Source organism: Urocitellus parryii, chromosome 5 (assembly GCF_045843805.1).
Source record: "Urocitellus parryii isolate mUroPar1 chromosome 5, mUroPar1.hap1, whole genome shotgun sequence".
Lineage (NCBI taxonomy): Eukaryota > Metazoa > Chordata > Mammalia > Rodentia > Sciuridae > Urocitellus > Urocitellus parryii.
In genome coordinates, this window is record NC_135535.1 from 200824688 (window position 1) to 200848900 (window position 24213).

The 24213-nt window shown below is 39.6% G+C and overlaps 1 protein-coding gene across 2 annotated transcripts in view; it reads right to left on the reverse strand.

The window, feature by feature from the left end:
- The window catches only part of Mcmbp (minichromosome maintenance complex binding protein), a 38989-nt gene that overhangs the window by 8987 nt on the left and 5789 nt on the right, over nt 1-24213 (reverse strand). Inside the window, exons 2-11 of one of the 2 annotated variants that reach the window (XM_026384260.2) lie at nt 17987-18072; nt 17314-17454; nt 17179-17220; nt 13615-13716; nt 9027-9171; nt 6899-7050; nt 5471-5571; nt 3201-3373; nt 2750-2873; nt 1007-1124 (exon numbers count right to left, since the gene is read on the reverse strand). In XM_026384260.2, the coding sequence (XP_026240045.1) occupies nt 1007-1124; nt 2750-2873; nt 3201-3373; nt 5471-5571; nt 6899-7050; nt 9027-9171; nt 13615-13716; nt 17179-17220; nt 17314-17454; nt 17987-18072 (1184 nt within the window). Of the gene's footprint in view, nt 1-1006; nt 1125-2749; nt 2874-3194; nt 3374-5470; nt 5572-6898; nt 7051-9026; nt 9172-13614; nt 13717-17178; nt 17221-17313; nt 17455-17986; nt 18073-24213 lie in introns of both variants that reach the window. The other variant, XM_026384259.2, reaches the window with a different exon arrangement.

Consider the following 24213-nt stretch of genomic DNA (forward strand, 5'->3'; position numbering starts at 1 on the left):
TTAAGACTAATGAATTTTACTGCAGCAGATAAAATTACACATTCCAACTACCCTTCAAAAAAAAAAAAAAAAAAGAATCAAAACATCACATTATAACAGACTGAATGTAATGACAAAAAAAAAATCCAGGGATCTCCTATTAATTTAGATATTAAAGAGATTAGCAAAAATGTAGAAAAAGGTCATTTTTACTACTTTTTCTTTTTTTTAATTTGGGAAAAGTTATTTTTACAAATAAAACACCTATGTTTGTATGTAATTATTATTTTAACATTTTCAATTTTACTTCTAAAATGTGGGAAATTAATGATACATGCACCCAACATAAAATAGCTCTCTGCATCTTAGGACTTTATCAGAGGGAGAAAGGCTCATCTATTCTGGTCACTGCTCCTTAAGGATCTGCAAAAATGCTAGCACTTAGACACACTCAATAAACTGGTTCAATGACTGATCCAGACCAAACTCTTACATTCCCAAAGCAAGAGGGGATCAGTATTTTCTATCACATGATGTGTCAGACGCAATTCCCCTGTTCCCAAGATCCTTACACACAGAAATACTGTACTCCAGATAACCTGGCAAGTAAAGAAAGCTCAACTTCCCAAATAACAATTGAAACTGGGGCAATGAAGATGAAGGTCTTTTTTTTTTTTTTTTAAATTACCTTAGCTAAAAGGAGGAGGTTCCTATAATTTAGAGCTCATTTAAAGATTTTAATGCAAAGGATACCAAATTGCACAAATTGGCATTGACTGAGAGTACAATTTTAAGAGTTACTGGGATTGTGTGACTTGTTAGACTTACAGAAATTTGTGCTAACGCAAGAAATGTGGGACGTTTAGGAGAGAGAGCATGCTTTCAATCATGTAACTTGGCAGGCTTTGTTTCTCCTTAAGTGACAGCTACTAAAATCTCAAATTTAGGTATGTGGGTTGAATGGAAGACAATGAGAAAGATTTTTGGTGTGCTTTATGTTTATGATGAGTATTTATATTGATCTTACTGCTGGAACAAGATGTTGAATAATTCGATATAAGTGTTCTGTGAAGGTACTATTCCGTGGGCAACCACTCAAGTTAACTGTAAATTTTCCTAGTGGAAGAACATCTCTTCTTGTATATCTAGGGAAAAAAAAAGAAAAAAGAAAAAAAAAGAAAGAAAGAAAGAAAGAAAAATAAATCAATAAATGAGATACTGAAGTGACTTCCTGATTTCATTAAAAAGCAAATAAAAATTAGCTTACTGTTATCATTAAAAATATAGAATAATATTCAGGCTAGCTTTTTCTTTCTTTTTTGGTGTGTGGTACTGGGGATTGAACCCAGGAGCACTCTACCTCTGCACTATACACCTGTCCCTTCTTTTTTATTTTGAGACAGGGTCTTAGTAGGGTTTCTAGGCTGACCCTCAAATTTATAATCCTCCTGCCTCAGTCTCAAGCAGCTGGAATTTGTCTAGCTATTTGATCTACCAGAATAACTGCAAATAAAATTAATAGCCAATATTATTATAAGCACTTATACACTTACTCATTTCATTTCCAAACATTCTGAGATAGGTTTTATTATTTTTGTTTTACAGATGAGAAATCTTGAGGCACAGAACTTGTATAGTTGGAATATTATTCAAAATATGCGAGACCCAAAATACTTCGGATTTTAGAATATTTGCATAGACTTTACTGGGTAAGCATCGATAATCTGAAATCCAAAATCCATAATGCTCCATAATCTGAAACAGAGCCCAGTGGTGCTCAAAAAGTTTCAGAGCTGGGATTATTTCCAGTTTGGGGATTAGAGATATTTGACCTGTAACAGGCTCGTCTAGTCAGAAACTGATAGAGCCGAGATTCAAAAATCAGGCAGTTTGGTTCCAATATCTGAGCTCTCAGTCATTACATACCACTATCTTAGATCCCACCAGAGGAAAGTAAGAATCATGGCACCAAGCTGTTTACTACAATGTTGTGGTTAACCACAGAGAAAAACTAGGAGATGTTTACAGTACAACACAACTGTATAATGAACCAGTGTGCAGCCATTAAAAAGTTCATGAAGAATTATAATGGGAAAATGTTTTATATGTATTAAATGCTAAAAGGCAACATATGGGTATAACTGATAACTATATTGGTATATACAATGTACATATATATATATATACATAAAAACATGAATAAGTACCACAGTGGTACCTGAGATTATCTCCCAGTAGTGAGATAACAGATGACTGCTATTTTCTTCAAGTTCCTTGAACTTATTGAAGGAGCACATTATTTTTGAAATCAGAAAACAAAGTGGTGTCAAAGGGTGAGGCTAATGTCAATGTATAAATTAAAATGTGCACATGATGTAACTTGTTGACTGTCTTTTAGAAGCAAAGCCTCGGGATGTGCAAACAGAATTCAGAATGTAAAAAGTGGCTGGGATTCAGCTCAGTAGTCTAGCATGTTCCAGCCCTGGGTTCAATCCCTAGCACTGCAAAAAAAGAAAAGGAAAAGGAAAAAGGAAAAAAAAAAAAGAAGCAGCAGCTCATTTTACTCATCAGCCAGGCCCTTTATTTGATTTTGGCTCTAACATTAAGGGGACATAATCAAAAAACTGAAGCGAACAAAGAATTGGCCTAACACTTGTTAACACTAGATGTGAAGCCTAATAAGTTACACCAGAACCTTCCCGACCTTTTCCACTGGCTACACCACAATGAAATGCCCTTAATACCCACCAAGAATACAGACGGCACTTACACTGTAGAGATGAGGTGCAATATCAGGTACTCGGCAGCCAGGCTATCCCCCAGCAGCGCGTGTGTGAGGAACCCAAGCAGCTCTGCTCTGACTGGAGACAACTCGGACATGAAGGCCGACACGACTGCAGGAGGAAGAAAAGCCACTCAGAGCACACGCCAGCTCCTCTAGGCGTCTCGGAGCAAATGAGCTGTGCTCAGCAGGTAATTGGTGTGCACCTGAACACTGGCCGCTCAGTGACAAATGAGGGTGCTCCTGGGACAATGACAGCTTGCACCCTCTTTCTCTCCCCCTCAATAAGAAAATTAACATGAGGAGAACGGGGCCCAGCACAGACATTACAGGAAACACCTATTCTGATGGAGGAGGAACTAACTCAGCACCACTCTTGAGTGTAAGCCACAGGCAGCTCTGGACCTAGGAGGGAAGAGTCTGGCTCACTTACACTTACAGGTTCTGCTCTCCTCTTTGTTAAGGCAGGCAGGTAACAGCGGATTGATGTGCTGCAGCTTCTGGGCTAAAATCACATGAATTCTTGGCACCAAGGAGGCAGGAGGACTGTGTACCCTCTGCTCCTCTGCTGTGTCTGTGCACTCCATAGGGTCCAGCAATGCAGAAGCATCCCTGTGTTAGACACCAGTTGCAAAGGTGTGAATGTAATGTGCATATCTGAAGGCAAAATTAGAATTCAAGCCAAGACTACTTCTCTCCTGAGACAGCAGAAAGTGGATCCTCATTCTTAAAAGTTTCCCCAAAGAGATTTCAGGACAGTTTGATAGAATAAACTTATTCCATTCTTCATAACTGATGGTTTCCACTCGACATGCTGTCACTAGCACTGCCATCAATGGGCTACAGAATGTCATTCATAAGGTTATTTTGACACACACACTCATTCTGGAACTACCAACTGAGATATCAAGTACTTCATCGCATATCTCCAAACTAGAGTCTTTTTCTCAAAAGTCATGCAGTAGCTATTTTTCAGTGTATGGAGAATCATTTGTCTCTGCTAAATTTTATTCTTACCTGATATCTTCCTTGAATATTGAGTAGAAAAGCCATTAAAATGGCATGCATTTTTCAGATTTGCTAAATAAATTAGTATATAATGAATTGATTGTGAGATTGAAATAAATGACTAAAATGTTTTAAAATCTTTGACTATTCTAACACATACTACATAATACACAATATTCATTCGATACTGGGCACACAAATTCATGAAAAGCTCACAGCTACCCTTATTTCCAGTGAGGAAACCAAGCTCAAGGTTGCACTGTCACTGAGTGGCCAAAGAGGATTCTAACCCTGCTGTTTGTCCCAGCCTGTGCTCCCACTTCTAAGCTAAGCAATAATTCAGGAGGAAAGTATTCATAGCCATAAATAGCCAAGATAAGCAATTTTAGGGACTGTTACTAAGAGATTATTAGATTTACTTTTACGTTATTTAAAATGTGCTTTGCAACTTTTTTATCTAGTATGAAAAATGTAAGTTCTTCCTTTGTAGACCATGATAAATATCTAGTCTTCAACAAGAGAACTCTACTGTATCCAGGGAACAGTAGTCCTCTCTTTGGGAAACAGTAAAAGAAAAAATAATGAGGGACTGGGGTTGTGGCTCAGTGGTTGAGCGCTTGCCTGGTATGTGTGAGGCCCTAGGTTCGATCCTCAGCACCACATATAAACAAAGTAAAAACTCCATTGGCAACTAAAAGGATATTAAAAAAAATAATAATAATGAGGAAGATGTGGATTTCTGCTACATTTTGTTAAATGAGAAAAATTAAAAGTACAAATGATTTAATACACGTTTGCTTCCTTTTATGGAAGAAAAAAGGGCTGATTAAAAAAAAAAATACAAAAATCTACCTATTTTTGTGAAAAAGAAATATCGGAAGGATAAACCCGCTGGGTGGAACAGGGATGTGACGGGGATGGCAGGAACAGCATCCTGAGATGTTCTGATTTGTCAACGTCAACGTTCCTTTTTTTTTTTTTTTTATCAAAACAGTAAGGACGGAGGAAAAAACTCAGCTGAAATAATCAGACACAAATGAACCTATGTGAAATGAATCATGGAATCACAGTGAAGGGGAGAGAAGTTAAATGAGGAACTTCAGAACACAACTGCGACAACACAGACTCATTCTAAAATAAAATTCCTACTAGCTACTTGGGATGTTGAGGCAGGAAGATCGTGAGTCTGAGGCCAGCCTGGGCAACTCAGTGAGACCCTGTCTCAAAATTTTAGAAGGATCGAGGTTGAAGCTCAGTGTCAGAGCTCCTAAAGTTCAATACCTAGTACAAATTAGTGCCAAACAACAACAAAAAATTGATGTCTGCAATTTATCAACACATGTTCTCCAAATGTGTGTACATAGAGCATGAATGAGTGGCAAAGCACACAGGGCCGAGCACTGAGAACCAGTAAGTCTGGGTAGAGGGCATGAGGGAGTTCTCCTAACTATCCTGCCACTTTTCTGCATGTGTGAGATTATATCAGAATAAAAACTGATGCACAAGGGGCTGGGGTTGTGGCTCAGTGGCAGAGTGCCCGCCTCACATGTGTGAGACTCTCAGTTTGATCCTCAGCACCATATAAAAACAAATAAATAAAACAAAGGCATTATGTCCAACTACAAGTAAAAAACAAATATATAAAAAAAAAAAAAAACCCAAAACAAAAACTGATGCACAAAACAGAGAAAACGGACTCGCCTCTCTTCGTTACCCAGTATGCTCAGCACAGGGTCCACAGAGAGCACGCCATACAACTCGAGGACGTCGTTCACTTTGAAGCCCTCCCAGTCTTCGTAGACCTACGGCAACCACAGGAGACACGACGTCAGAACCCACACGGGCAGCCCAGACAGTACTGCCGCTGCAGGTCCAGGGCCCCGGAGACTTGGGCCCAGGAGGGACCCGTGCACTTCACAGAGGAGACCAAGAGGGCAAGGTACTGGCCTGCGGTCTCGGCTAGTCAGCAAGGTAAAAACCCAGCCCGACCAGTGCCGTTTCAACAAGCCATCCTTCACACAAAGGGCTGCCCAGAACGGGAGACAGGCCACACGGCATCTCAAAACCCACCAGCGAGCAGGAAAACCCACCCGGAGCTCCAGGATGGTCAGTGTTAGGCTTCCTCAGAACCCATGCAACATTTAGGGGATTAAAACAAAACACAGCATGGCCACGGGATGTTTCACAACAACAAACTTTCAAAACTGTCTGTTGAAAGGGGCTTTTGTCAAAGTCTCCCATTGTAAGGCAGGATGCAAGCAAGGACTCGGGAGAATGTGGTAATTTCAGCCCCAGCACTGTGACTGAAGAGCCATTTAAGCTAAAGCCACAACGAACACAAATGGAGATTCTCGGTGATCATTTCTGAACTTCCTTCCTAACTCTTGTTTCCCTTTCAGTTTCAAAAAACCAGAATAAGCAAGACAGAACAAATTTTTAATGTTTTTTCTTCTGTTTTAAATATATGTGAGAAATGGGTTTTAATATGAAAAGAAAAAAAGGTAAAAATGAAATAGATATCATACTAGAAATAACACTAGGAAGGAAGTAGACATAAATTAAAAAGTTGTTCCACTTTTGCTTTTGACTGTTGAAAATGCTGTGGTAGCCATAATAATGGCCCCTCAAAGACTTGGTGTCCTAGTCCTTGCCAATGTTACCGTAAGCGCAAGAGGGGCTTGCCAGTGTGACTGAAGACCTCGACATGGGGAGATTACCCTGGAGTACGAGGGTGGGCCCAGTGCTACCACATACGTCCTTAAGAAGGGGACGTTCTGGCTAATGGTCAGACAGAGATGTGGCTGAGAACAGGCAGGTGTGTTATTGCTGGCTTCAAGATGGAGCTTCAAAGGGCCCTGGCCAAGGGTACAGCCTCCTCTAGAAGCTGGATAAGGCAAAAACCAAACTCACTCCCAGATGCTGCTCTAGAGCCTTGAGAAAGGAATTAACCCCAATGAGACGGAACATTAGACTTCTGATCCAAACCCCTAAAATAATAAGCTTCTGTCGCCACAGGTCTCTCAGGTTTACTGTCATTTATTATAGCAGCAAAACACACATAAATGCCAAGAGGTTTCCATTTCAATTTTGAGACATATAACCCACCGGTCACCGTCAGGACTTCATTACCTTTACAAGGCAGGCAGGGCCCTTCTCTCCTGGCAGTGGGAAATTCAGATCAAAAGGGGAAGAGAAGTTGAGGGAGCTCAGCTGCTGCCCGGTGGAAGCTTCTGTTTCTAAACGCTTTGGTTCTCCACACCACTGAAGGCCGCCAGCACTCCCTAAGTTCAAAGAACACGTTGCACTTAGTCATTGCTAAAGCCTCCTGGCGAAAAAGAACATTCCAGAGTGCCTCTTAAGTTGATAATGATATTCTTCAGCTCAAAAAGCTCAAGCTGCTACATGGTTTAAAAAAAACATACCAAAAAATAGAAGAATATGGATTTGAAATTTTAAATTCTTTTCCTACCATAAAATGGCAATCAATTGCTCCTACCCAATCTCATATAAGCACTTTAAGAAGTTAATGTTCAGTATGGCTACTCTGACACGTCTGATCCAAGAATACACGCTCTACTTAACAACAGAACTCTTTGGGAGAACACACATTTTTTCTATTACAATCAAACAGCAATAAATCCATTTACCGTATATTTACTAATATCCCTTATGCAAGAATCAGACTAATTACTGGGAATATACAGATCATTAAAAGATACTTCTGAATAGTTCACATTAAGGCTGATAAATAATCAGAACCAAAATGACACCTGTCATACCACAGAATACCATTCAGCAATAAAAAAGGAATAAACTACTGACACATTTAACGACTTTTATGGATTTTAAGGGAATCATGCTGAATGGAAAAAGCCAATCCACAGAGTTTACATAATACTTGATTCCATTTATATGATGTTCTTATAATGCCAAAACTGTAGAGGAGGAAAGCAAATTAATGGTTACCAAGGGTTAGGGAACTGTGGGGAGGTGGCAGAGTTGGTCATTAAGAGACAAGAGGAGAGAGCTGGGTAATAAACCCTCATGTATCTCCACTGTTGCAGAAACCACAATCTACACGTGGTAATACAAACAGAACTAGACGTACATAAATAAGCACATGCAAAAATGTGAGTTCCGAACTAGCTTGATAGACCAGACCAAGGTCCATGCAAGATGTTACCCACTGAGGGTGTAAGAGACCTCTGTGGTATTTCTTACAAGTGCGCCCAGCTCTACACTTTCACATCTTGTACTATTTCAATACACCAGTAATTTGCATGAACTCTGGGGTAGATAAAGAATACTTCCACATTTGTACATTCACAATTCTAACTTACAACATTAAAATATGTCAGCATTAATGCAATTCACAAACGTGAGTTCCTAAGATAAAGTAACTTAAATGAAGTTCATTAGTGCATCTGTTTACCCTGATGGTTAAATTTGCTCTCTAAACCCAATTTTGCAGACAATCAGACTCATTTGTTTTCTCCCTTTAATTTTCACTGATTAAAGGTGCAAAAGGGAAGTGAACATACAAAAAGGAGACCTATAGACAAACCTATTTACCTGCTTTGTTAAAGAAAGCCACTGTTCATGAAAGCTGGGATTGAGATCAATAATGGTATGTAGGGATTCTGGAATTCTCTAATCATTAAGAAAATGCCAACTTTGGTCTCCTTATTTTAATCAAAAGTAACCATGTTTTAAGTGTGTTTTAAGAAATAAACCAATGCAAATTCATGTAATATTTCGTATTACCACATTTTCATATTTTTCCTTTGATATTTTTAATCTTATAAAATTAAATGAAAGTACCAAAAAGAACATGAAAAAAAAAAGTTTCAGATATAGGAAAAAAATAGGGTAAAGTACTAAACTTCCATATTATTTAAGAGTTGGGATAAAAATAAAAATGAAAAGAAGATAGAAGATCTTTTCTAGCTAACCACTTGAGACTCTGAAATGTACATTAAAGCAGCTGCTTCTCACTAAGTGATGCCTAATTGCTCAATTACGAAGCATGGTTTAAGCAAAGAGTACTGTATCAACTCTCCTACACACTGGGCAAGGGCCTTGCCACTGAGTTTCATCCCAGATCCAAACCTGTCTATAATACAAATGTGAATGAAGCAGAGTTGCCACATCATTACCAGCTCTTAAATCTGTAAGCATGTTATACAATAATTAATTAAGAAAATGAGTCTCCTGCAAGAGAACAGAAGTCTATGGCAAGCCTCCTGGCACACACTACCTGCTTGTCTGGCACCTGCATGCTGGTCTTTCTGTTTATGAGGCTGTAGGTCCATATCTTCATCATCTTCATAACTCCTCTTATGACGACTGGGAGTGTAGGATGTTGAGGGGCTGACACGAGCTTGGTTTGCATTGACATAGGCGTTAAATGAATAGTTAAGAACCATGAACGGAGCGATGCTAAATTATGCTAATTATATGATTAATGAAAGATTAGTGGTTTGGTAATTCAGTAAAAATGAAATATTTTTTAAAGGAGGCTAGTCTTCCAGTTTGGGTCAAGAAAGTGAACAGGTATACCTTATGCCCCCCACCCTCGATGGAAAAAACCATCCAACTGGACAAAGTAAGTGAAGTGACCGTTTTCAGCCACTGAAAAACAGGGTCATGGGCTACAATGCTTGAATGGGGAGATGTGCAACAGGAAAAGCCCCCATTCTGGAGCTCTCCCATTCTGGAGACACCTCCCTAACTACAGCAGAGAGGCCTGGAGGCCCCATACTGGCCAGGCAGAAGAAACAGAGCACATCGCTCAGGGCTACTGAAACAACTAAAATTCACAGAAAGTACTAGACAGGAAGCAGCTGCAGACAGAGGTGCAGAAATCTGTGCAGATGGAAAATCTGTACCTCTGGCCGGATATCCTGAGTCAAGATTCCTCAAGGGGGGACTGGGGATGTGGCTCAAGCGGTAGCACGCTCGCCTGGCATGCGTGCGGCCCGGGTTCGATCCTCAGCACCACATACCAACAAAGATGTTGTGTCCACCGAGAACTAAAAATAAATAAATAAATATTTAAAAAAAAAAAAAAAAAAAAAAGATTCCTCAAGGCCTTGCAGAGAACAGCTGCTGGTTGGCCAAAAATTAATGGGGACTCTGAAATTACTAGAATTGGACCTTTCTGAACTGAACATCTCAGACCTTCAGAGACCTAGAAATGGCACACCTCATGAACTGTGTCCACCCACCAAGGGCTGCTCTATGCCCACTAAGCAAATCCCAAAACCATGCCTTCAAAAGATCAAAGCCATCTAGTAAGTTCCCTGTCAGAAACAAATGTGAATTTTAGAGACAGAAGACTGAATTCTTTACAACCTACAGTAAGAACTAAGACTTCCTTATGTATGTGAAGAAGCAGGGAAATGTGACCTATAAGAAAGATCAAAACCAGCTAACAGAAACAAAGACCAGACCTGGATATTAGAATTAGCAGACAGGGTACTACAACACACTTATAACTCACAACTTGAAAACAAAAGACAGGCTAGGTGTGAAATACCAGCAACTTATCAGGAGGCCAAGGCAGGAGGACATCAAGTTTGAGGCTGGCTTCAATGAGGCCCTAAGCAACTTAGTGAGAACTTGTCACAAAATAAAAAATAAAAAGGAGCTGGGCGCAGTGATGCATGTAATTCCAGTGGCTCAGGAAGCTGAGGAAAGAGGATTGCAAGTTCAAAGACAGCCTCAGCATGGGCTGGGGATGTGGCTCAAGTGGTAACACACTCGCCTGCATGCGCAGGGTGCTGGGTTCGATCCTCAGCACCACATAAAAATAAATAAAGATGTTGTGTCCACCGAAAACTGAAAAATAAATATTAAAAAATTCTCTCTCTCTCGCAAAAAAAAAAAAAAAAAAAAAAAAGACAGCCTCAGCAACTTATGAAAGTGCTAAGCAATTCAGTGAGACCCTGTCTCTAAATAAAATATAAAAAAAGGGGGATGGGGATGTGGCTCAGTGGTTCAGTGCCCCTGGGTTCAATCCTTAGTAACTAAATAAGAAAATAAATCAAAGGTAGATTTAAAAAGTAAACAGAAGAGAAATATTATCAGACAAACTAAAAACAATCTGAAAAATCTACAACCATAAAATAAAACACCTGAAATGAAAAACAACCTGAATGGACTTGACATGAGATTGTATATAAGAGAAAAAGTGGGTGACCTTGATCACAAGTCAATAGTAACTATCCAAACTGCAGTAAAAAAAAAAAAAAGGAAAAAGATTAACAGACAAATAGGGGAATCAGTAACAGAGGACTTATTAGCATACTCAAGAGCCTGGGCGTTATCCCCAAAACAAGCAGGGTGGGGGGTCAAAAGTGAACAGAGCCCAAGTCACCTGTACAAGATTCCAAGGAGTCAAATAATCATGTACCTCAAGTTCCAGAAACACTGAGAGACTGGGACAGGAATAATATGAGAAATGATGACTGAAAAACTTCCCCAAACATTCTGAAAAGTATCAACCCACAGAGCCAAAAAGTTCAACAAAACTCAACAAGAGAAACATATAAAACATTCACATACATCACAGTTAAAGTGCTGAAAACCACAGAGAGGATATTTGAAGCTGCCAGAGAAAAACAAAAGACATATCACACAAGGAGAGCTGTAAGAATGACTAACCTTTCATCAGAAAATAACGGAGGCCAAGAGACAATGGCGCAGTATCATTAAGACACTGCAGAGGGGAAATGCACGTCAATCAAGAACTCTATATCGGGTGACAATATGCTCCAACAATGAAGCTGAAATAAAGACTTTTTCAGTTGAATAGGAACTGAAAAAAATTCACCATGAACATATCTGTTCTAAGAAAAAGAAGGGTAAAAAACTAAGGGAAAGGATTCTACATTAAAAAAGAGATAGAGGGGGATGGAAATGGTAATGTGTTCACAAATAAAAGATGTATTTTCTCAATTTTTGTAGAAGATGACTGCTTTTTTGTTCTGTTTTGTGTGGTTTGGTTTGGCTCTGAAGACTGAACCCAGGTACATTTTAATACTAAGCTACAGCCCAGTCCTTCGAATTTTATTTTTTGAGACAGGGTTTCACTAAGTTGTAATTCCCCTGCCTCAGCCTCTAAAGTGGCTGGGCTTATAGATGTGCACCATCACAACCAACTAACAACTGCTTAAGGCAAGAACAGTAACATATTATGGGTTCTTTAATTTAAGTACAAAGGAAAGACATGATAAAACAAAGGATGGGAGGGGACAATGTGGACAGACACACTGTCAATGGGTCTAAGACCGTAGGAGAAATCACAGAGAAGTCAGAAAACATTCTGAACTGAATGACAATAAAAATGACAAGTCAAAATTCATGGGATGCAACCAAAGCAGTGACTAGATAAGTTTACTCCTGTAATTGCTAATTTGGGGAAATCTAAAAATCAATGATCTGATTTTTATATTTCCCCAAATTCTACTTTAAGAAGCTAAGACAAAATTTGCAGCAAAACCAAAAGGAAGGGACTACAAGTAGAAATCAATGAAACAGAAAACAGTCAAAACAAAAGAGTTGGTTGTTTAAGAAACCCCTAGCAAAACTAATCAAGAAAAAGAGAGCGGGGCATGGTGGCGCACACCTGTGATCCCAGCAGCTGAAGACTGAGACACGAGGATCCTGAGCGCAAAGCCAGCCTCAGCAAAAAGCAAGGCACAAAGCAACTCAATGAGACCCTGTCTCTAAATAAATTGCAAAAAAGAACTGGGGATGTAGCTCAGTGGTCGAGTGCCTCGGAGTTCAATCCCCAGTATCAAAAATAGTAAAAGAGAAAAGGCCAGGTGCAATGGCACATGCCTGCAATCCCAGCTACTTTGTGAGGCTGAGGTAGGAGGATCAAAAGTTTGAGGCCAGACATAGCCATTTAGCAAAGCCCCACTGCAAAGTAAAAAGAGCTGGAGATGTAGCTCAGAGGCAGAATGTTCAGGGTCAAATCCCCAGTACTGCCAGATAATTACATTAAGCTTACATTCCTGAGAATGAAAGAGACCAATGCTGGATATCCCACAGACATTATAAGCAAAGGAGATGGAGATGCTCAGTGCTTGAGGGGCAAGCGGAAGGCTCTAGGCTTGATCCCCATCAGTGCAAAATAAATAAATAAATAAATAATCATAAATAAAAAGGAGACTTAGGTTTTCACGATCTCCTCTCAAAAGAACCAACATGTTGGGGCTGGGGATATGGCTGAGTTGGTAGAGTGCTTGCCTCGAACGCACAATGCCCTGGGTTCAATCCCCAGCACCATGTGCGAGCGCGCGCGCGCGCACACACACACACATAAAGAACCAACATGTTGTTTTCCCTTAAGAAAAACAGAACTCGGGTGGGGGTTGTGACTCAGTGGTAGAGTGCTCACCTAGCATGTGTGAGGCCCTGGGTTCAATCCTCAGCACCACATAAAAATAAATAAAAATATAAAGGAATTGTGTCCAGCTATAACTAAAAAATATTTTTTTAAAAAAAGAAAAGCAGAACTCTAATTTGAAACTATTTTTAACCTAATTATCATGGTATTTTTTCAGTACTTATAAATCTACCTCCACCTTTTTAACAGTATTTCATTATAGGAATGTATTTGTAATTTTAGAATTTCTCAGTGATAAATACTAGGTTGTTTTATGTTACTAAAATAAAGCCACACTTTGTGAATAATCAGTAAAAGTGTTTTTTTGCCATCCCCCGCCCCCCACCCCACCCAGCTAGCTAGAAAAAAGACTAGAAACCTGAATCATAGTCTTTTTATTTAAAGAAATATTTAGGAACCATTCAGTGCATACGGTTCAGGTAAAGGATATTTCTTTTACCCACGTAGATTCCCCAGGCACTGGAACACAGTAGAAAGTCTGTCTTTCCAAAGTTGTAGATCGTGGAGAGTTTAAATCAAGTTCTTGTTGAGGCTGTGATATACACAAAAGTATTTTTACAAATAACAAAATTTTTAAAAAATTAGCACTGTTTTCATATTATTTGTTATACAATAATAACCACAGTAACTGTTACCATAAAAGTTAATCAATAAGCAACTAATCCAAAACTACCGTTTTTTTCTCTTTTTTAAAAAGGAAGCTAATACTTATTTCAAATGCAATAATCAATCCACCACATCCCTCATATCCATAACATAGTCCCTCAGATTACAAAATTAATCCTTTGTAATCCTTTCAAAGACAAAGCAGGGGCTGGGGGGTGCAGTTCAGTGTTAGAAAACGTGCTTAGCATGCACAAGATCCTTGGATCCTGGGTGTGGAAAAAGAAAAATGCAGAGCATAAACAACCCTCTGAGTATGTGGCAGCATCGCAGAGGCACAGCCTCAAAGGGCCTTCAGCCCATTTCCAGATGCCAGGATTACTGAGCTACATCACACCACCATGTACTGGGGGAAAGTTGTGTGTTAATTTACCAGTCTCATGTGTTAGGACTTCTTAAGCTCAGGATTCGGTAAGCATCGATAAAGTTGACCCCTTAGACTTGGCATGAGTTTTACATTTGGAAATACTAAAAGATAAGATACTAGGAGGCCTGAAGTTCACCATGTTTGAGATTAAACAAACCCATCTTTCAAATGAGTTCAAATAACTACAAATAATTGTTGGAAGTTGTATTTCTGCTTAATATAATTTTTTTGTGGTAATCTTCCAAATTAGGGCTATTCTGTCACATCTGCCCACTGAGCTGGCATCCATCAGAAACAAATTCTTCTGAGGTTGGTATTATTATTATTATTATTATTATTTTTTAATATTTTTTTATTTTTTAGTTGTAGTTGGACATAATACCTTTATTTTATTTATTTTTATGTGGTAAAGAGGATCGAACCCAGGGTCTCATTTGTGCTGGGTGAGCGCTCTACCGCTGAGCCACATCCTTAGCCCCTGAGGTTGGTATTATTAGGGTTTTTGTTTTTTATTTTTTGGTATATGTGTGTGTGTGTGTGTGTGTGTGTGTGTGTGTGTGTTGCTGGGGATTGAACCCAGGGCCTTGACAAATGTGAGGGAAGCACTCTACCAACTGAGCTAATCCCCAGCCCCTGGTATTAGGGTTTTAAAATCAATCTCTTGCTGGGCATGGTGGCACACACCTGTAATCCTAGTGACTTGGGAGGCTGAGTAAAAATAAAAAGTAAAAAGGGGGACTAGGGGTGTGGCCCAGAGGTAGAGCACTTCCTAGTTATGTGTAGGTACTGGGTTTGATCCTAAACACCACATAAAAATAAATAAAATAAAGTGCCCCTGGGTTTAATCCTCAGTACCTACCAATCATTCAATCCATCAATAATCAAAAAAATCTCTTGAAGTCTGGGTAAATAACAGTTAGATACCTGGAATGGGTAAGTCCTTTTCTAAATCTAAAACTAAGATTCTGGGTCTATAAAGCAGACCTGGAACATAGGTAACTCCAGAGGTCTCAACTTCCTACAGAGGCACCTGCCTGGTCAATCCCCCAATACTGTCACTTAGAATATTTAAAAGACAGACACTAATAATAAAGATAGCAAGAAAACCACATCAGGAAAACCACTAAATCCCCATCTGTGATCCTTGTTTTCTTTTTAATAGTTGACAATCAAAAGTCTGGGTTGCAACAGAAACATATAAAAACGCATACAGCAAATTATGGGAGACATTTATTTTGACATGCTACCAATCATCTTTTTCATTATTAAATGTGAAATAAATTTGAAACCTTCCCAGCTGTGCCAGGCATGCTGAACAGGTGTCAGAATGACATTTAACTCAATTCTGTATTTAAAAAGCAATGCAGGGCTGGGGCTATAGCTCAGTGGTAGTGTGCTTGCCTAGCATGTGTGAGGCACTGGGGGTGTAGGGGTTCGAATCTAGCACCACATATAAATAAGTAAAAAATATACAACTAAAATAATAATAAAAAGTCAATGGAAAGAAACAAAGAAATTGCAGATTTCCCATGGCCCCCCCCTTTAACTGGCTTTCTAGTGAATTTCTACTTCAAAACCGTTACAATTACAACCAATATTCTGCTTTCTTCTCCCCAATAGTGATGTCAGAGCTTCTATGACCTCTTTCCAATGAAAAGTTTACTAAAAACAAACCAAACCCCAAAACAATGCTATTTTTAAGCTGAGGGTGCAGCTCTACAGTAGACCATGGGCTTACCATGAGCCAGGTGCTAGGTTTAATCCCCTGCACAAACATAAATAAATAATAGTAAACAGCTAAGTGGGCATGGTCACTCATTCCTGTAAATCCAGCCACCAGGGAGATTGAGGCAGGAGGATCGTAAATTTGAAGCAAGCCCGGGCAACTTAGATACGGTCTCAAAATTTAGGAAAAAAAAAAAAAAAAAAAGACTGGAGGTGAGGCTCAGTAGTAGAGCGCCCCTGGGTTTCATCCCTAGCACTGCAAAAATAAATAAAAAAAAAAATAAATAAATAGAATAATTGAAAAAAGTGCATAGAAACAGAAAGTATTTTTTTCTCCCAGCAAAAGAGGATGATTATATTTAATTGAGCAAGTGCAAAGCCTAATCTTTCACTTTCATTTAAAAAAAAAAAGTATCATAGTCAGTAACCTTTTAACTAAATATATAGATACTGGGCATAAAAAAGAATTTTGTTATTTAAAATATGCTCTCTTTTGCTGGGTGTGGTGGTGCACGCCTGTTATCCCAGTGGCTCTGGAGTCCGAGACAAGAAGATCGCAAGTTCAAAGCCAGCCTTGGTGAAAAAGCAAGGTGCTAAGCAACTCAGTGAGACCCTGTCTCTAAATACAAAATAGGGCTAGAGGTGTGGCTCAGTGGTCAAGTGCCCCTGAGTGGTTCAATCCCCAGTACCCACCTCACCCCCAAAAATCTATCTTGTAAGAGATCTTTAAAAGAAAGAAAGAGGGGGGGAAAAGACAACAAAGATGATGATCATCAGAAAAAGGAAGCCCCCCCAAAAAATTTTCACACCATTTTTTTTTTTGAGGTGGCATTAGGGATTGAGCCCAGGAACACTCTATCACTGAGCCACACCCCCAGCCTTTTTTATTTCAAGACTGAGTTCTGCAAGTTGCCTAGGCTGGCCTGTCTTCTGAATAGCTGGTATGTGCAACCTCACAGGGCTTTCATGTGATTTTTTTAGAACTTATTTATATACAAGTCAAATAAACTAAAGACTGACCAAAGGAATAATGAATTCTCTGTTCAGGGAAAAAGTTCTTATTAAAAAATGTTATATCTCGGGGCTGGGGCTGTAGTTCAGTGGTAGAGCACTTGCCTAGCATGTGTAAGGTACTGGGTTCAATCCTCAGCATCCCATAAAAATAAATAAATAAAATAAAGTTCATCTACAACTAAAAAATATTAAAAAAAAAATGTTATATCTCTTAAGGATACATACCCCACATTCTGCTATATCTCTGTATTTTCCAAAATGAAGAACCTATGGCCCAAAACAAAGGATAACAGTATTATATTAATATAGTCCATACCACAAATCCTAAGTATAAAGTTTCACAAAAAAAGCAATACCTACACGTGCTTTTGTGTTTTGGTTAACCGTCTCATAAACTCCCATGTAAAACTCAGGGTCAAACATATCCTGAATCATGCAACGAAATTTCACAAAACTGTTAGGTTTCAGATAATGAAGGGGAACTTCATTCAATGAGGGTACCTTAAAAGAAAACAATCAAGTCAATCAACAAAATATCCTGACAATAAATCATTAAACATATACACACAAAACCCAGACACAAATTGTCACATGCACACAATCAAGCCCTATCAAGACGTTAAATGATCTCAATGGTCAACACAATATAACTCTGGATGAAAGAACTTTCCAAGTACTTGCAAGTTTGCATGGTAACACTTCACCATAATGCAAAGGCTGCTTGTCCTTCTGAACATGTTTCAGTTAACAGAAAGGCATTTAGTTGGATGAATTGTCCTCTTAAAACTCACACATGCCGATTCTTTTGAATTGAAGGTAATAAAACAAAGGTAATAATAAATGCCCTTACAACCAGATTGTCCTAGGAAGTAACAGTCAGCTACTGCCACCTAGAGGCACAATGTATTTAATTCCCCAAATTAGCTTGCAAAAGAGACCATTATGTTTTTAAATTACAGGTGAATTACGGCTTCCACTGTGATAAACTGAAGCCTGCCCAATCCTCTCTTCCCCCAAACAGCAATAAGCTTACCCATTTAGGAGCATTATTTTCCTTCAGTTTTTCTTTAAAATATTCAATAACTTTCTTCTCCCAGTCAGGACTAACTCCATTTTGAGCTGAAAGAGAAATACAGTTTTCAAAGCTAAAGGTACAATATATAAAAACAGACCATATTCAGGTGCATCACAAGGTAGCCCACCCCGCTGAAAACAACTAAAATCTGCTCCCTTGGTAAAGATGGACTTCAATGCATCTGAAGCACTCACATGGCCCTCAGAAGCTATCAGCGGGTGCTGGTCTCCTCACGCCCCAGCCAACACCTACAAAACCAGGTACCAGCAGACCCAGGCAAAGTGAACCATTATTTGTACACCATTCTGTGTTTCAAATATTTTTATGTAAATTAGAAAAAAAACTTTACAATTATACTGAAATGAAGAGCAGAGGTATTTGGTTTTATAAATTTATTATTTAGGAAAAATTTTAAACTTACAGTATTAAAAAAAAAAAAAGAAAAAAAAACCTACAAGTGTCATGAACAATACACAGAACACCTGCAACCTTGCTCCAGTGACTTTATCATTTCTTTCATAAATTTTTTTTTTACCCATTAAGTTGCACCCATCAAAGATTTTTTAATCTCTAAATATTTCAGTATGTGTTTTCTAGGTTATTTTATATAACCAAAGTTCTGTAGTAAAGCTCAGGAAATTCAAAATTGATACTTTATCTAACCAACCAATCCACATTCCAATTTAACCCAATAATATCCTTTAGAGCAGTTCCCCCTTCAACCCAGGGCCCAGCTAGAATCATCTCTTGCATTTAGCTATTATGTCTCTCAAATCTCCTTTAAACTTGTAAATTCTTTAATCTTTTGTCTTATGCCACTGATATTTAAGAATATAGGCTCTTTAAATTAAAAAATGACTTCTCATTTAGATATATCTGGTGTTTCCTTGTGATTAGATTCCAATTAAGAATGATCAAGGTGAACTGGGATTGTGGCTCAGTGGCAGAGTCTAGCATGTGCGAGGAACTGTGTTTGATTCTCAGCACCGCATAAAAATAAGTAAATAAAGGTCCATGAACAACTAATAAAAATATTTTTTAAAAAAAAACAGAATGATCAATGTTAAAAATTCTAGGAAGTCACTGCTTTCAACTAGGCTCCTACAACAGACTGAAATCCAAAATGGAGTCACCCATGCCAAAGTTCCATATCATCAAAACAAAGCTAAGCTGTTTATCTGACCTTCCAAGAAACCAAGAGGAAGTAAGAGGTGATAGCTAAATGTCCCAAGCAAGTTAAGTTGGCAGGATAACCAAGTACCTTCTTCTTTAATTCCTACATAAAACAAGTAACCTAAAGCAACCTAACAATGTTAACCAGTTTTCTATTGTTCTGCTTCTCTATCCCCAAATGTCGAGGAAGGTAACTTGGAAATGACCCATCTGTATTTTGTTGTTTTTACTTTCTTCAGCCTTTCTTTGGCTACAAAATCAATGTCTTCTTAGTCCACTGAAATGCATACTCTATCATATCACATGAAGTGTTGCCCAGTTGCAGAATTAAAAATAAAGCCAATTAAGATCTTTAAATTTGTCATTCTGTCCTTGGACACCAATTATACTACTGCATAAGTATCTTTCTAAAAGTATGACATCTTGAGAGACAACCTTCCCAACTGCTGGTATTAATTTTGATCACCCAGAGTGACAGCCAACTTTTCCACTATATAGTTATCATTTTCCCCTTACAATTAATAAGTAACTGCAGAAGGCCCTTACAGGAAGTGGTGAAGACTGAAGAGTGAGTTATTCACAATACAAATTTTTTATTTTTACTTTTTTGGTGGTCCTGGGGATTGAACTCAGGGGTGATTTACCATTGAGCTACATAGCCAGCTCTTTTTGAGACAGGGTTTCACTAAATTGCTGAGACTAGCCTTCAATTTGCCATCCTCCTGCCTCAGCCTCCAGAGTCTCTAGGAATAAGGGCACTATGGCGCCTGCAAAGAATACAGATTTATGTTAACTAAATCCACCAAACTATACAGCTGGGCAATCCTCCCACCACTTACATTTCCCACCACTTACATTTATCACCCAAGTGCTACAGAAGAGTGGAGTAAAGGAACCTGTCATGAAGCTGATTCCATTTGAAACACTCAATAAATCCTGCAAACACCATGCTTCAGTGGGATTCCCAAACACTCATATTTAACTGGGCAAAGACCAGCTCTGAAAAAGAAATCGAAGCAGGCACTTGAACTCTAATACAGTGGGCCCCCAAGTGGGTCTCCTGAACAGCATCCTTAGCATCACCTGAGTACTTGTGAGAAATGCAGGTTTTGTAGCTACCCCAGTCCTACTAATCAGCAACTCTTAGGGTGGGACCTAGAAATTCATTTGAAAAGGCCCTCAAGGGTTGAGAGTGTAGTCGGTGGTAGAGCACTTGCACATGAATGAGGCCCTGGATTTGATCTGCAGCACAGCAAAAGTAAGAAAAAAATGAAGAAATAACTTGTGGGCTGGGAAAGGTAGTTCAAGCCTATTGTGCCAGCTACTCAGGTGCCTGAGGTGAGAAGATCACTTAACGTTGAGCTTGAGACCAGTCCAGGCAACACAGTGAGACCCTGTTTCAAAATAATGCTGCTGTTGCTGCTGACAACAAAACAAGAGGAGGAAAGGGAGAAGAAAAGACCTACGCACGGCCATGACTGCATTTGTGTAAGAAGCAGGTGGGGAAGCAGCATAAGGAATGAGTCGGGAGCAGCAAGTTACCTAAGCAACTTGCATGTGTAAAAATACAATTCTCTCAAGTAATGGCCAGCTTACAAGCATATGGTGCTGCCAAGCATGGTGGCACATGCTTATAATCCCAGCGACTCAGGAAGCTGAAGCAGGAGGATTGCAAGTTCAAAGCTAGCCTCAGAAACTAAGTGAGGTCCTAAGCAACTTAGTGAGACTCTGTCTCAAAGTAAAAATAAAAGGGCTGGGGTGATGGCTCAGTGGTAAAGTGCTCCTGAGTAACCCCCCCCCCCCACCCCAAATCTACAAAATGAAAAGGGCTGGGGATGTAGCTTCGTGGTAAAGTACCCCGGGTTCAATCCCCAATAACCCGCCTCCACAAAAAAAAAAAAAAAAAAAAAAAAAAAAATCTAAAAAATGAAAAAGGCTGGCGATGTAGCTCAGAGGTAGAATGCACTGTCCCTGGGTTCGATCCCCAGTACCACAAAAACAAAACAGGTATATAGTACTGCAGACAATTAAGGGAACAAATAATTCCAAAAAGTATTGAATGTAATAATAACTGTCAACTACTTAATCCTACTACGTCCAGCACTCAGCCAGGTATGAGGATACAGCTGAAGGAACTTACAGCCAAGATAAGCTATAGACAGAAGGGCTAAAAGCAAAGAAGAAAAACTAATGTGGATCAAAACATCTCAGGGGCTAGGGATATAGCTCTGCTGGTAGAGTGCTTGCTTTGCATGCACAAGGCCCTGGGTTCAATCCCTAGCACCACACACACACACAAAAAGAAACCCCCAAAAAACCATCCCAGACAAGGCTTCTCAAAGAACTACACCCTGGCCAGCCCGGTGGCCCACACATGCAATCCCAGTGGTTCAGGAGGCTGAGGCATGTGAATATTTCTGTATACAAAATGTTTCTGGCCAGGCACAGTGGAGCACCTGTAATCCCAGGAGCTCAGAAGGCTGAGGCAGGAGGATGGCGAGTTCAAAGCCCAGCCTCAGCAACGGTGAGTGCTAAGCAACTCAGTGAGACCTGTCTCTAATAAAACATAAAACTGGACTGGGGATGTGGCTCAGTGGTTGAGTGCCCCTGAGTTCAATCCCCATTACCAAAAAAAAACAACAAACAGAGCTAAACCCTGAAAGATGCAAAGAGCTGAAACAAGCTGCTGTAGAAAGGGATGGCATTCAGGACGCAGAGCACTCCAAGGGAAGAAACTGTAATGGTACTCAGAGGATAAGGATGGGCAGCACCAGAAAGTCAAGCACCTGCAGCACTAAGTGCCTAGAAGAGAAAAAAAAAACAGGGACAAAAGACAGATGAGGTCACGCATATTCAAGAAGTTTCCAAAGCCAACCACAAATTCTCTTTTCACACACAACCTTTATATCCCTCCTGTCTGGCAAGGACCTGGAACAAGTGAACTGCTGGAGTCAGAGGAGGTAACACCGATAAACACAATTCAGGGAAAATATATAGTTTTGCAATACTAGCACCCATCCCCCTCCCTTTTAGGGACACAGAACCCTCTTTTCCAGGGAGGCAACAGAGGTTACCTCACCCTTGGACCTAGGGTTACCGGACCAGAGCCTGGTAATGGGCTGGGGGTGGATCAAGTCAGTACAATTCCACGAGTAAGGTTTAGTCACTGGGGTTGCAATCCTGGCAGGCTGTGTGTCCTGACTTCACTGCTATAATCCACTGTAAGCATGAGTGCAAATACCTAAGCCCACAGGACCTTCTAATGGCTCAAGCATAGGTGGTGTGGGTACCCCAGCACACAGGCAAACATCAATGGCTCATTCTTCATTGCTGAGTTGTACTCTTCTATACAAGTTGTACTTCTTCTAGCCACACACCTGCTGAAGATCATTCAGACTGTCTCCAGGTTTGTTCATGATGAACAATTATAAACATTTGTGCAGAGAACTTCATTTTTCTAGGGTAATATCCAGAAGGCACAGCTGAGTACTTGGTAAGTGACTAAGATTCTGTTCCGTTTCCAGGGTGGCTGGTGCCATACTGCATTCTTACCAGCAATATATACAGTTGTTTGTATCCTTGCCAATACTTAGTATTATCACTGTTTGTGTGTGTGTGGTGCTGGGAATTGAATCCAGGGCCTTGTGCATGCGAGGCAAGCACTCTAATGTTTATGGTAGTGGAAATAGAACCCAGGAACATTTAACTATGGAACTACACCCCCAATCCTTTTTATTTTTAATTTGGAGACAGGGTCTTACCAAATTACCCAGGAGAGCTTCAAATTTACAATCCTCCTGACTCAGCCTCCTGCGTAGCTGGGATTTACATGCGTTTTTTTGTGTAAATTTTAGGTGCTCTAATAGGTGGGTAGTATCTCATCATGGTTTAAATGTGCATTTCCCTCATGGCTGCTGATGCTGAGCTCTTTCAGGCCACTCTATGTCCTCTCTGGTGAATAACTATGTAAGTCTACTTCAATCTCTGGCTTCTTCTTAAACTGGGCTAATTACCACTGTGTTTTTCTTTTATATTCTATATACAAGTCCTTTATCTGATATATGCTTTTCAAATATATTCTCCCAGGGTACTGTTTATCTTTTCATTCTTCTAGTCTCAATAAGGATTTTTTGCAGAGCACAAGTTTTTTGTTTTGATGGGGCCTGTTTATCAGATGTTTAATGCACTGTGCCTCCAGTGTCACGTATGAACTCACAACCATAACTGAGGAGTCGAAGGTCTTCTTTCTGTTCTCTTTTTTTTTTTAGAGAGAGAGAGAGAGAATTTTAATATTTATTTTCTTTTTAGTTTTCGGCGCACAGAATATCTTTGTTTGTATGTGGTGCCGAGGATTGAACCCGGGCCGCATGTATGCCAGGCGAGCGCGCTACCGCTTGAGCCACATCCCCAGCCCTTCTGTTCTCTTTTGAGGTTAAGTTTTATATAAGACACAGGTTTGGGTTATGATTTATATATTTTTTTTTTGCATATAAATGTCTAACTATCTTTGTTGAAAAGGATATCCTCTGTTATCTTTTGTATCTTTGTTAAATAACAATTAGAAGGCTGGGGTTGTGGCTCAGTGGCAGAGCCTTGCCTCACACATGTGAGGCACTGGGTTCGATTCTCAGCACCACATAAAAAAATAAGTAAACAAAATATCGTGTCCATCTATAACTAAAAAAAAAAATATGGCAATAAGCATGAACCTTGCAAATAATATGCTAAGTGGGATAAACCAAGCAAAAGGACAAATATGATTCCACTTCATGAGGTAACTACACTAGGCAAATTCATAGAAAGCACAGCAGAAGTTCTAGAGGGGCTGATGGGATGCTCCTCCACTTCATCACAGAGTGAGTCTGGATAGTTTGTGGTTGTGGCAGACGGAGACTTGGTTTGGCTGCCAAAGATGTTCAAGTCCTGCTCCCCAGAACCTGTGAATACGTGTTACATGGAAAGGGAACTGAGTGTAGCTGTGTCAATTGGCTTTTTGTTACCTTGACCAAAAT